Raw genomic sequence first — 10,872 nt, forward strand, 5'->3', positions numbered from 1 at the left:
CGCTGGGGCACGCCGGACTCGCATTCTCCATTGGTGATAGTTTCCTGCATGACACACGTCTATCTGCTAGTGAAGCAAGGTCCGCTGGCGCGCGCCATATCGCGTTAGGCGGAACAACGTGCCAACGGGCGTGATACTGAAATCAGCTAACAAGAAGAAATAGACGACGTTTCGCTATTGTCTCGCGTTGTTGCCCGAGTACTGGCTGAGGTGGCGGGACTGCGCATATCATGGGAAAGTGGGCGAAATACGCTCGAAATTACCAAAAAGAATGAGAAAACAACGAAGACTTCAAAGGTGAGTGCCAGCGATTAGTATAATATGTACCCTGCGATATATTTGTGGGTTAACCACTTTCGTTGTACTGCATTTTCCGATAGACTGGCTCACGTCGTCAAGCGAGAACAAAGGATACGGCACGGACATGGCGTACTGCAAGGTATGCGACTGCAAGCTGCGACCGCACCTGCAAGACCTGCAGCTGCACACCACAAGAAACAAGCACGTAGAAAATATCAAAAGGATGAAGCTGGCTGCTGTCACCAAACCTATCGACTCGCATTTCAAGCCCGGACCCTCGAAGCCTACAGGAATGGAGTTAAAAGTTGCGGAGCTGCGCCTTGCGGCACACGTCGCCGTGCACAGTTCACTCTCCACAGCCGACCACTTGGCTCCACTCTTGGCAAGCACGTTTCCGGAATCAAAAGTTGCTTCCGGAGTGACGTTGGGACGCACGAAATGCACAGCTTTAGTGTCGAAGGTCCTAGGGCCTACTTTTCGGGAGATGTTAGTCGAAGACATAGGAGAGCAGCCGTACTCACTGATAGTGGACGAAAGCACTGACATATCTTGCGAGAAAGAATTAGGAGTCGTTGTCCGCTACTTTTCCAAGCGTGCCAATGATTTCCTAACCCGGTTTCTTGGGCTCATTTCGATAACAGATGCTTCTGCTACGGGAATGTTCAACGAACTGAAATCATTTCTTGAGTCTTGTAACTTGGACCTAAAAAGGTGTGTTGGCATCGGCACGGACAGTGCGAGTGTGATGTGTGGACGGAACCATTCGTTGTATTCCCTGATGAGAGACGAAAACCCTAAGCTGATTCTTGCAAAATGCACATGCCATTCCCTTCATCTAGCCTGCAGTGAAGCGACTGCTGCTCTCCCAGCTAACATAGAGTTCCTCGTGCGGGAATGCTATAACTGGTTTTCATGTTCGCCGAAACGGCGAGAGCAGTATCCCCGAATCTATTCCGCGATCAATGACTGCGACCCACTCAAGCTCATCAGCATAGCTAACACAAGGTGGCTCAGTGTTGCTGCCGCAGTAAATCGCATTATTGACCAGTGGAGCGAACTGCGTTTGCATTTCGGACTAGTGCAAAATACTGAGCGGTGCTATACTGCACGACTACTGCATGAGATGCTTGAGGACGAAAAAAACCATTTGTACCTCCTTTTCGCTCAGCCCACCATAATGGAATTTGACAAAGTGAACAGGTTATTCCAATTCGAAAATCCTGACCCGGTCAAGCTTTTTGAAGACTTGGAGTTGCTTGTCAAGTCAATGCCGTTGCGAGTAGCTTTGAAAGAGCACGCTTTTCCCACTGCGGAGTGGGAGAAGCATTTGCTTCATGTGCAGGCTTGTAATTCTGGAACTGTTTTTTCAGATGCGCTTCACAACAGCACGCTTTCAGAGGAAGAGAAGAACCAGATGTTGGTTCGCTGCCGTGGGTACCTAGTGTCGTGCATGAAGTCTCTGCTCAAAAGGCTGCCAAGCAACCTGGAGTTGTTCGAGAACTTTAAGTTCTTAAGGCCCTGCTATGTTTGCGACGCATCTTTTAGTACATTTCACAAGGTCATTTCTATGGTCACAGCACCATGCAGCACATCAATCCTTGAGAGTGAGTATGTGTCGTTGCAGGCAATGCACTCTTCTCTTGCATTGAGCGACAATGTTAGCGAATTCTGGAGGGCTGTCGCGAAAGCTACTAACAGTGTGGGTGAAGCTCTTTTTTCTAACTTGTCAGCGATGGTGATTGCACTTCTTTGTTTACCTGCGTCGAACGCCGCTGTAGAGAGAGTGTTCAGTCTCGTGACTGTAACAAAGACTGACCACAGAAACAAACTCACTGTGCGGAATCTGGAAATGATTCTGCACGTTCGGTGTGGCTTGAAAGAGTATTTCGGCTGCTGTAACAATTTTAAGCCAAGCGAGCGCTTTTTGGAGAAATTTAAGAGTGCTGTCAGGTATGAGGTGTATTACGTTCCTAGAGCATCGAATAGTGCGCGACAATGTGCAATATTTTCTTAGTCTTGCTTTACATCAGTTTACTTGTAATCACAAGGAAGTCGGCCAGTGTTTTTCGGTCTCATCAGTCTGGCAGCAAGTTGTATGTACAGCGAGGTATGCTGTGTTTTCTTGCATGTCTCATGTCAGTTGCATTTACACAGAAGTTAGTATTTTCTTATCTCTTTGTTATCAATTTGGCAGCAAGTCTTGTGCTGCGAGGTGTATGTTTTCATTCTTGCTGTATCTCCATGGATGTTTATTTAGAAGAAATTCACTGTCTATTTTTTTTTCATTGATTGATTTAGAGTATCTTGCTGTTTCTCAATTTATTTGTATAGGCGTAAAAGCCTTGTTTTTCTCTGTCACAGTAATTCTTGCTAATAAAATAACTCTTTGTACCACTTTGCAGTGCATGGTTTTTGAACATCAATCTTGGCTACATTGGGCTACTTCTTAATTGGGCCCAATTGCATGGGTGGCTATTTTTGGGCTACATGTTTTTTTAAATTTTGGCTGCGCCCCATTCTGCCATCTGGCAACACTGCCGGTACGATCAGACAGTTGAGGGAATGCTCCATGCATGCCTGTCTTATTTTTGTTCAGCTGCGTTGGCGGCCACCCACCACGGAGCCCAACAAGGGGACACTGCAAGTTTGCAGGTGCTGAAAGCTTGCAGACGTCAGCCGTACAATACTGCCATAACCCAATGCGCCTAGACCAAGGTAAACTATTTGCAGTGCCCAGACTGTATGCGGTCGCCGTCAAATCAGTTCTTTTCAGACGCCGCGTTCCTTCTAAGTGCTGCTTGATATAACGTTATGTTGGCCGAGCGGGTCTTGTTCTCACTGTAGTGATGACAAGTGAAACGCCGGTTGAAGGGTTAACCCTTGCCACCAGGAAAATTGGAAGTAAACAGAAGAGAGGAGAAGACAGGACAGATAGATAGTGAGAGATAAAGACGAAGATGTAGGCAGAGAGAGATAGGAAAAGGCGACTGCCAATTTCCCCTGGGTGGGTCAGCCCAGGGGTGCCGTCTACGTGAAGCCGGGGCCAAAGGGGTGTGTTGCCTCTGCCGGGGGGCCTTGAAGGTCCAATCACCCAGCATAGGCTCAACCCCCAGGATCCCCTTTTCCCCGGACACGGCAAAGCCACACACGGCTAGGCATGGAAGGAAGTCAAAACTCCCCCGTTAGCTCGGGTACGTGGTGTCGCTACACACCAAACGCCTACTTTGCGCAGGCGCCCCTGCGGGGATCTTTAACCTCTTCAAGCATGCTGAGCGGCTACTTGTCGACTATGCGGACTGGAACACTGTCTACTGGGACACGATCGATGGTGTGCTCGACACGTACACGCTAACATTCCCATGCTCTGAGCACAAAGAAGTGATCGCGATGCTGCTGTTACTATGTAAGCATGCGAATGAGGCAGCATTGTCAGCATGTCAAGGGGGCTCTAAAGAAGCAGTCACAGGAGAAGAAGAAGCTCGCAAAGCTCTACTCGTCGTAGCCATCCAGCAAGAGAGAAAAGCGAAGTACATTGGAGGTCAGCAATGTGTGAAAAATTATTCAAGGTCAGTATGCGAGAGTAACGCCTAAAATTGTGTTTTTAGTAAAATGTTTTCAAATCTTTCAAGCGCTGATTTGAAATGGCTTTTTGCTTGATGAAAATATTTCTTGTTGCATTTTTTCCCGAAATGCCTCACTGGCTATCGGTGATTTGTTTGCAAGTGCTTTGAATAAAGTTGTTTGAGTTGTTCTTCTTATAACAAAATATTTTGTCTTTTGAATGTGCACGAAGCTTTAATATGTAAGTGTGCATATATATATGGACACAAACACACCGGTATGCGCACTCATGCAAACATACATACATCCACACGCAATCCCATAAGGTCCCTTTTTTGTATTCCGCAGAGTCCCTGCCTGGCACGATCCTAGATGAGTTGTCCCCAGTAAGCTATTTTATTTATTTGTTATTGCTCTCCAGGCTGCATGACATTGGTTAAAGGAGGGACAATAACAAAAGAGAATTTAGCTGTACAAGCACAGAAATTGTGACAAGGTTGGTGAAGGTAGTAACTCGACCATCTTAAACTCGGGGCACAGATGAAACAGGAATAACAAAACTGGCCCCCATTTGCATTCTGTAAAGTTTTACGTGAAGTTGAATAATACCATAAATATAAGGCAAGCAACAAGCGCATAAAGTATATTTAAGCGAAAGATTTTTTAGTGGGACTGATGGCGTCCTGTCAAAAAACATGCGAATTCTCATAGACTGGCTGCTGGACCGAAAAACTCAAGATTTCTGGACATGCGACGCATGCGCGAAACCGGGATTCTATTTCGTCAAAACGACTATTTGAAAATCGCGAAAAAGGACCGGCTATAGATATGGCGATTCCGCATCGTACAGGAAGAACGAGTGCAATAGTATACCCTTATCTCGTAAATCACGTATCGGCACACATTTAAATCACTCGTAGATGCGTTTACATAGCGCGCGAAAAATCGTTGCGCGGGTTCGTACTTTATTTGCGATTTAAGGTTTTGAAGGTTTTTACACATAAGATAGTAAGGCTGCACTGCAGTAAAAACCCTTGTGGGCACGTTCCGGCAAACCGCGCACAAGCAGCCGCAGCTTCTGCAGCAGCGTGGCTGGGCCCCCATACACTAGCGCCATCTACCAGCCATAGCGAAAAGCGGCAGAGCGCCGAACGAGTTGTGGTCGCGTCGCCGGGGAGAGTCACCACCTAAACTATTCTTACACCGTGGCCTTTATAGAGAAAGAAGGTAAATCGACGATGGCTTGGTCAGCGGTTATCACAAGTGCGCTCACGCCTGAGGCCCAGTATTGATAACGTCCCAGTTCCTGGTCAATGTGAAGATGTCGGCGAACCAGCCTAAGCGAGCGCGACAGCCGAATTTCACAAAAAAGGAGCTAGCCATTCTCGTCGATGGCTACGAGGTGAACCCGCGGCCATTGAAAGTCGAGGAGAGGGTCCCCGAGGGTCCCTGGCCAAATGGAGGGACAACATCACGGCAACATCATGTGCTGTCTCGGGGATCGTTCGAACGCCCGCCGAGGTTCGAAAAAAATGGTGCGACGTCAATAGCGCCGCCAAGGCGCGAGGTGAGACTCTTTTACCTTATTGTTCGCACACGTGCTGTAACATAAGCACTCTTTTAGGGTCATGAATGTGTGAACTTGTGTTAGCGTCAGCGCACTTAAACACGCAAATAATCAGTCTGCAATGACCTGGCAAGATCGATACATTCACTGCATATCAACTGCAGAAGCCCGCCAGATATCACGTTGTATAAACAAGTGCGTGGTCGCTGGTTTCGTTCTTAGGCCCAACGACCGCAAGCATGCACTTGAGCAGTTTAACTATATGAAAAATTTTACGCCGAAACAAGATTACATGTAATGCTAGTAGCCATAATGAAATGAACTTTTATCGCCTGAGAATTTATACCATGCACCTAAATTTTTGAGGTGGCCGCGTGTCCTTTCAATGTGTGCCACAATACGGCTGTGGGGGCCAGGCACTTAAAAAAAAAAAAGCGACACCAATGCTTATGAGCTACCTACCTCAGCTGTGCACGCGAAGTAAAACGAGAGAAAAATGACTAGGCGAGTCATGCTTTAGCTGTACTACAAGGCATTGGTGACAATGAAACTTCACGCAATATATTTGTAATATCTTTTCTAAAGCGTTCAGTAGTTCTTGGTACTTATCCGGGTGCGTTGAGTTCCCCAGTTTATAATCTTACAAATATGCGACAGAAAACTGCTGCAGATACAGGTACACCATTTATTATCAGCTCTCCAACAGCTGCTGCAGTTCGCCGGAGCTAGGCGACAAATGGTTGCGGACCAGAGGACGTGGCACCTTTGGGCGAATTTGAAACCCGTGTAGCAAATGCACTGGACCCGGAAGCGATTTCCGGAGTCTCTGGTGGCATGAATGTAGGTGCCTCAAGTGCAGATATGAATGCGAACACGTGTGCCTGTATATACAGCTAGACAGCGCGCTTGCACAGCGGTCTCAGTAATGCGGAGATAATCGTATGTAGTTATAGCTAAATATTGAAATAATAATGGTTTATTTATACTGCCAACCTTCTCGCTTGAAAAAGCCTCAGAAGATTACTTTGCAGCATACCTCAAAAACATGGAGGGAGACTGAGCCATAATAGCTGCACGTCCACAAAATGCATTCTACGAGGCGACTCAGGCACTTCCACCGGCGAGAAGTATCTCAAAATCTACCGTGCTGCAGTGACTATTCTAGAACGTTACTGATAGCAGACTAAATTGATGATAGCAAGAGCTGTGATCAATGTTACCTGGGCTACAGAAACAGAGACTAAAAGATTCATCACTCAAGCTTTGTATGCCTGACTGAGGAGCTGGCGCCCATCCCTCCACTGATCATTGTTTGCAGCTTTAATGGCCAATCACCAAGCTTAAAAGGAGACGATGAATCTACCCTTTAGGAAAAGGTATGCATGTTGTTACGTTTGGCCCGGCAATTCGTCTGAGCAGACAGCATTGAGCGCAAGATGGTCTACTAGGAAGGCTTTATACCCCATCAGCGCGCCCAGTCTGCAAGACGCTGCCCGGTAGACATTCCAGAAAGCAGTCGGGTTTCAACGAAAGCTTCGCGAAAGCCTTTTGTTGAACGGGCTCGAACAGCGGGGCACCGGCGCCACTGTGGCGGGTCTCATTAGGTCAACCTCTTGGCTAGGCTTTAGTCATTCATCTACGCGAGGCCATCTCACCGCACCGACAGCCCGGAAGCGTGGGAAGGCGTCGAAGAAGCCATTCACCGGGATCGAGCACTTGGCAGCCTGAACGTGAAAGCAGCACGGACCGCTGCCGACGTTCGGGTTAGCGGCCATCTCCCCGGAGGAGCCCAACTTTCCCTCTTCCGGACTCTACCACCTCACCCTGCGGTGCCTTTAATGCGTGGGCCGAGTGCATCTTTGTGTGGTGCGTTCCTGTTACCATTGGACCGTTTCGCACAGCAGAAAGGTGCAATATCTGCACCCTTTCTGGTGGGTAGACCACAAAGACTTCGTCCCCTGATTTGTGGCAAGAATGATCACCACTTCTTTCAGAAGGCGGTGACGGCGGGCTATAAAAGCCGAAGCATTTTTGTAAATAGGGCTGAATCATGTGAGCTGAATCTTGCTGAATTTTCGGCTGAATCTTGTACGGAATCATGAGCTGAACCACTGTTGTACATATTGCGGGATCTTCTGCATCCCTGTACAGTTCCTTTCTTGCTCCTATAATGAAAATGAACCTTCGTTCAGTCTCTTTTAATGCGTCTCCACGCTGGCGAAGATCAGCTATACGGACGACGGTGGAAAGCCCACTACCCTGAAGAGAACCCGTCTGTCGTGGTTAGGTTCGTCACGTAGGAAGCCATGTGACGCGAAGAAGATGGAGACAGTCAGGAAAACAAAAGGAAGTTATATTGGACGAAAAAAAACTTGCGCAAACAGTGTTAAAGTTGTACACGCAAGCAGTTCACACACAAAAGAAAAGAGTAAACAGTCTCACAGTCTGTGCCGTAGCCCGGTGCCTTGAAGTGGGACCCGTTGCTAGCTCGGATGCAGTCGTCATTTGGGTGCACAGGTCAGCATACCACTGTAGAGGGCATCACCAGGCCTAAGCGTAGCTATGGTGGCTAGAGGGGGGAAGTGTGACGGGCGCTGTATCCCCGCCATGGGAGAGGGATGCGCGGAACGCAATGAAAGTTCTGGCCGCCGCAAGGGGCGCTGGTGTAGTAGTAGGTGCTCGCCACGCTTGCTTTGGCACGCTCGTTCTCTCTGTGCTGTGCCGTCACCTTGTTCGGATGCTACGCGCTCGCTGTCGTTTGTTTACCCATGTGTTCTTCGAACCATGCCGTCAAATCGTGCAAGTACATGCTTCGTCCCTGGCTGTAAAGGCGGGTATAGATCGTGCTCGGAGAAGCTTTCCGTCTTTAAAGCCCCGAAGGATCTCTCGAGGCGAGAGCAATGGGCTCGAAATATTAAGCGGGCTGACAAAGAGCTGACGAGAGACAGTGTCGTTTGCGAGCGGCATTTCGACGCCAGTTTCATCGAAAGGACATACCGCCACATTATAAACGGTGAGGTTGTCGAGATACCCCGCGATTGTCCGCGTTTATCAGAAGATGCGGTGCCTACGCTGTTCCCAGACGCACCGAAGTACTTTACCAAAAAAGCGCCCGTGAAAAGAAAGGACAGAAATATATGTGAGCAGCGCGGACCTGCTAAAAAACGGCAAAAGCCGAACTCTGTCAGCAGGCAAGAGCCCGAAGCACACGTGCAGCAGCAGGAGCACGAGGATCCCAATGTTCTTCCTGAGGTGGAGACATCTGATGCAGTTCACGCCGACGCCGAAGTTCACAGGGTGTGCGGCAACCTCCGTCTACCCGACGAAACATGGAACAAGTTAACGTTTTGCAGTGAACGTGATTCTGCGTTATACGGCGTTTGTGAGCTCGAGGGCGAGCAGGTGGACCACATCTTGCTGCCCAAGTTTGTGAAATTCAAAGCTAATAGCAGCCAACAGAACTCATTGTGTTGCTTTGTATACTTGAGGGGCAAATTGCATTCACAGTGTACCGTCTCCTCGCCGGAAGAAGCGCAGTCGGTGCTCGACAGCACACATGCACTTGCATTGTGTCAAGGCTGCGGCATGAGACCGGAAAAGCAAGGACAGTATGTATTGTTTGCTGGGAATTACTTTTCTGCCAAGTGTACTTATGTGTGTGAGAGTGGCTCCTGCATACACTGCAAATACCTCAGAAAACTGGTGCAAAACCAAATGTCGCGAAAGCGGCGTAGCGGGGGCATGTACAAACGTCAGAAGAAGCTCGCTAACACACGCCGCAGCTTGCGTACTGCTCAGAAGAAGGTGCTGAATGCAGAACGCGAATTAGCAGCGATGCGGCAGGCAAATCAGCAAATTGCCGACGAGGTGCTGGGCGCTCGCATTAAAAGTTTGCCTGAAAAGCAACAAATGGCTGTCAGGGCCTGCTTCGAGGCAGCTACAAGAAAATCAACATCTGGGATGTTGTATGAGAAGGAATGGATTTTGGAGTGTGTACTTCTGCGGATGTGTAGTCCTAAACTATACGAGCAGCTTCGTAAGCAAAAAGTTCTTATATTACCAAGCAGGACGTGTCTCCAGCGCTATACTCGCAGCTTCAAAAGTGGCTTTGGATTTAACAAAGCAGTTTTCAACGCCCTTGCTATCAAGACTAAAGATATGGACATCTCCAGTAGACATGGAGGCATCATCTTCGATGAGATGAAGTTGGCTGAGCATTTCAACGTCAGTGCAGCAGGTAAGCGCTACCATTTCTTCAATCGAGCATCAGATCACTGAAGATGCACCACGTTTGCCCAGTATAGGGCCTGTTTTTATACTGCGGAGACAATCAGTTTTTCGTTTTTAACTTATTTCCAGGGACAATGGAAGGCTTCGTTGACCTCGGAAAGTTCACCCAGGAGGAAGATCGGACGACTCCAGCCGACCATGGGATGGTGATGATGTTTCAACCTTTTCAAGGTGAGGAAGCGTTATTATCAATTTTGTGTGCCAACACATGTTTACTGATAAAAGCACTTTCACTTTGCCAAATTAATGAAGAACTTCAAGTCGGCTCCTTATTAGATGTCACGTTTATTGAGAGTGCCTAGTCAGCATAGCGAATTGCACTTGTGTAAGGTGCAAGAAAGCCTGTCAATTTTGTGCGAAACAACTTAGCAGGTCAGGCAGCTGTCTTGCTATAAACATGAGTCTAACTATATGACTGATTTTGTGCAGGTGACTGGACACAGATATTGGGAGTTTTTTCATCCAAAGGGAACATCAAAGCAGAAATGCTGGCGAAGCTTCTTCTAGAGGCCATTCTACTGTCAGAACAAGCCGGACTTTTCGTCGACTTTGTATCCTGTGATGGAGCGACCTGGAATCGGAGCATGTGGAGGTCATTTGGAATTGGCGGTATGAAACAGAACTATTTGTTCTATTGTGGCCAATTTCAACATGCCTGCTATGTGCATGGGGCACGTGAAACAATATATATGCATCTCAATATCAGCGATATATTCCCAGAACAGTGAGGTTTGAAAAGCAGAGATGCTGACTGCTTCTTTTTTCTTTATTTCAGCATCCTCAGTCAAGACCACCTGCAATGTTACCCACACTGTGGACCCCTCCAGAAAGCTTCACTTCTGCTCCGACTTCCCACATTTAGTGAAATGTGTTCGCAACTCATTTGTAAGCACCGGGTTCACCACTCAAGATGGTCGTGCGTGTGTTGAGGACATTGAGGCAGCATGGGAGAAAGACAAAAGTTCTTTAACTCTGAAGGCCATGCCACATATTACGAGAGTGCACATTCGGCCCCATTCTTTTGAGAAAATGAAAGTTAACTTGGCGTTCACACTGTTCAGTGATGAAGAAGGCATGTTTTTGTTCGCATCAGACATTGACGAGATTTCTCGTTCAAAACTAATGCCCACAGTGGAGCTTGTAAAGCGAATGAG

The 10,872-nt window shown here is 47.8% G+C and overlaps 1 protein-coding gene across 1 annotated transcript; it reads left to right on the forward strand.

The window, feature by feature from the left end:
• The first annotated feature begins 424 nt into the window (after positions 1–424).
• Positions 425–9,748, forward strand: LOC142803108 (uncharacterized). The gene is made up of 4 exons (XM_075888212.1): positions 425–686; positions 1,671–1,904; positions 3,533–3,641; positions 8,620–9,748. The coding sequence occupies exons 1-4, from the start codon at positions 425–427 to the stop codon at positions 9,704–9,706; spliced, it is 1,692 nt and encodes a 563-aa protein (XP_075744327.1). The 3' UTR covers positions 9,707–9,748.
• The last annotated feature ends 1,124 nt before the right edge of the window (positions 9,749–10,872 follow it).

This window comes from Rhipicephalus microplus, chromosome 3 (genome assembly GCF_043290135.1).
Source record: "Rhipicephalus microplus isolate Deutch F79 chromosome 3, USDA_Rmic, whole genome shotgun sequence".
Classification (NCBI taxonomy): domain Eukaryota; kingdom Metazoa; phylum Arthropoda; class Arachnida; order Ixodida; family Ixodidae; genus Rhipicephalus; species Rhipicephalus microplus.

Excerpts from the sequence above, each read along its gene's own strand:
- LOC142803108 (XM_075888212.1), top strand. The coding sequence starts at position 425 with ATGGCGTACTGCAAGGTATGCGACTGCAAGCTGCGACCGCACCTGCAA. Across the intron at positions 1,905-3,532 it reads CAGCACATCAATCCTTGAGA|GCGCCCCTGCGGGGATCTTT; the intron begins GTGAGTATGTGT and ends TACTTTGCGCAG. Across the intron at positions 3,642-8,619 it reads ATCGATGGTGTGCTCGACAC|GCAAGAGCCCGAAGCACACG; the intron begins GTACACGCTAAC and ends CTCTGTCAGCAG.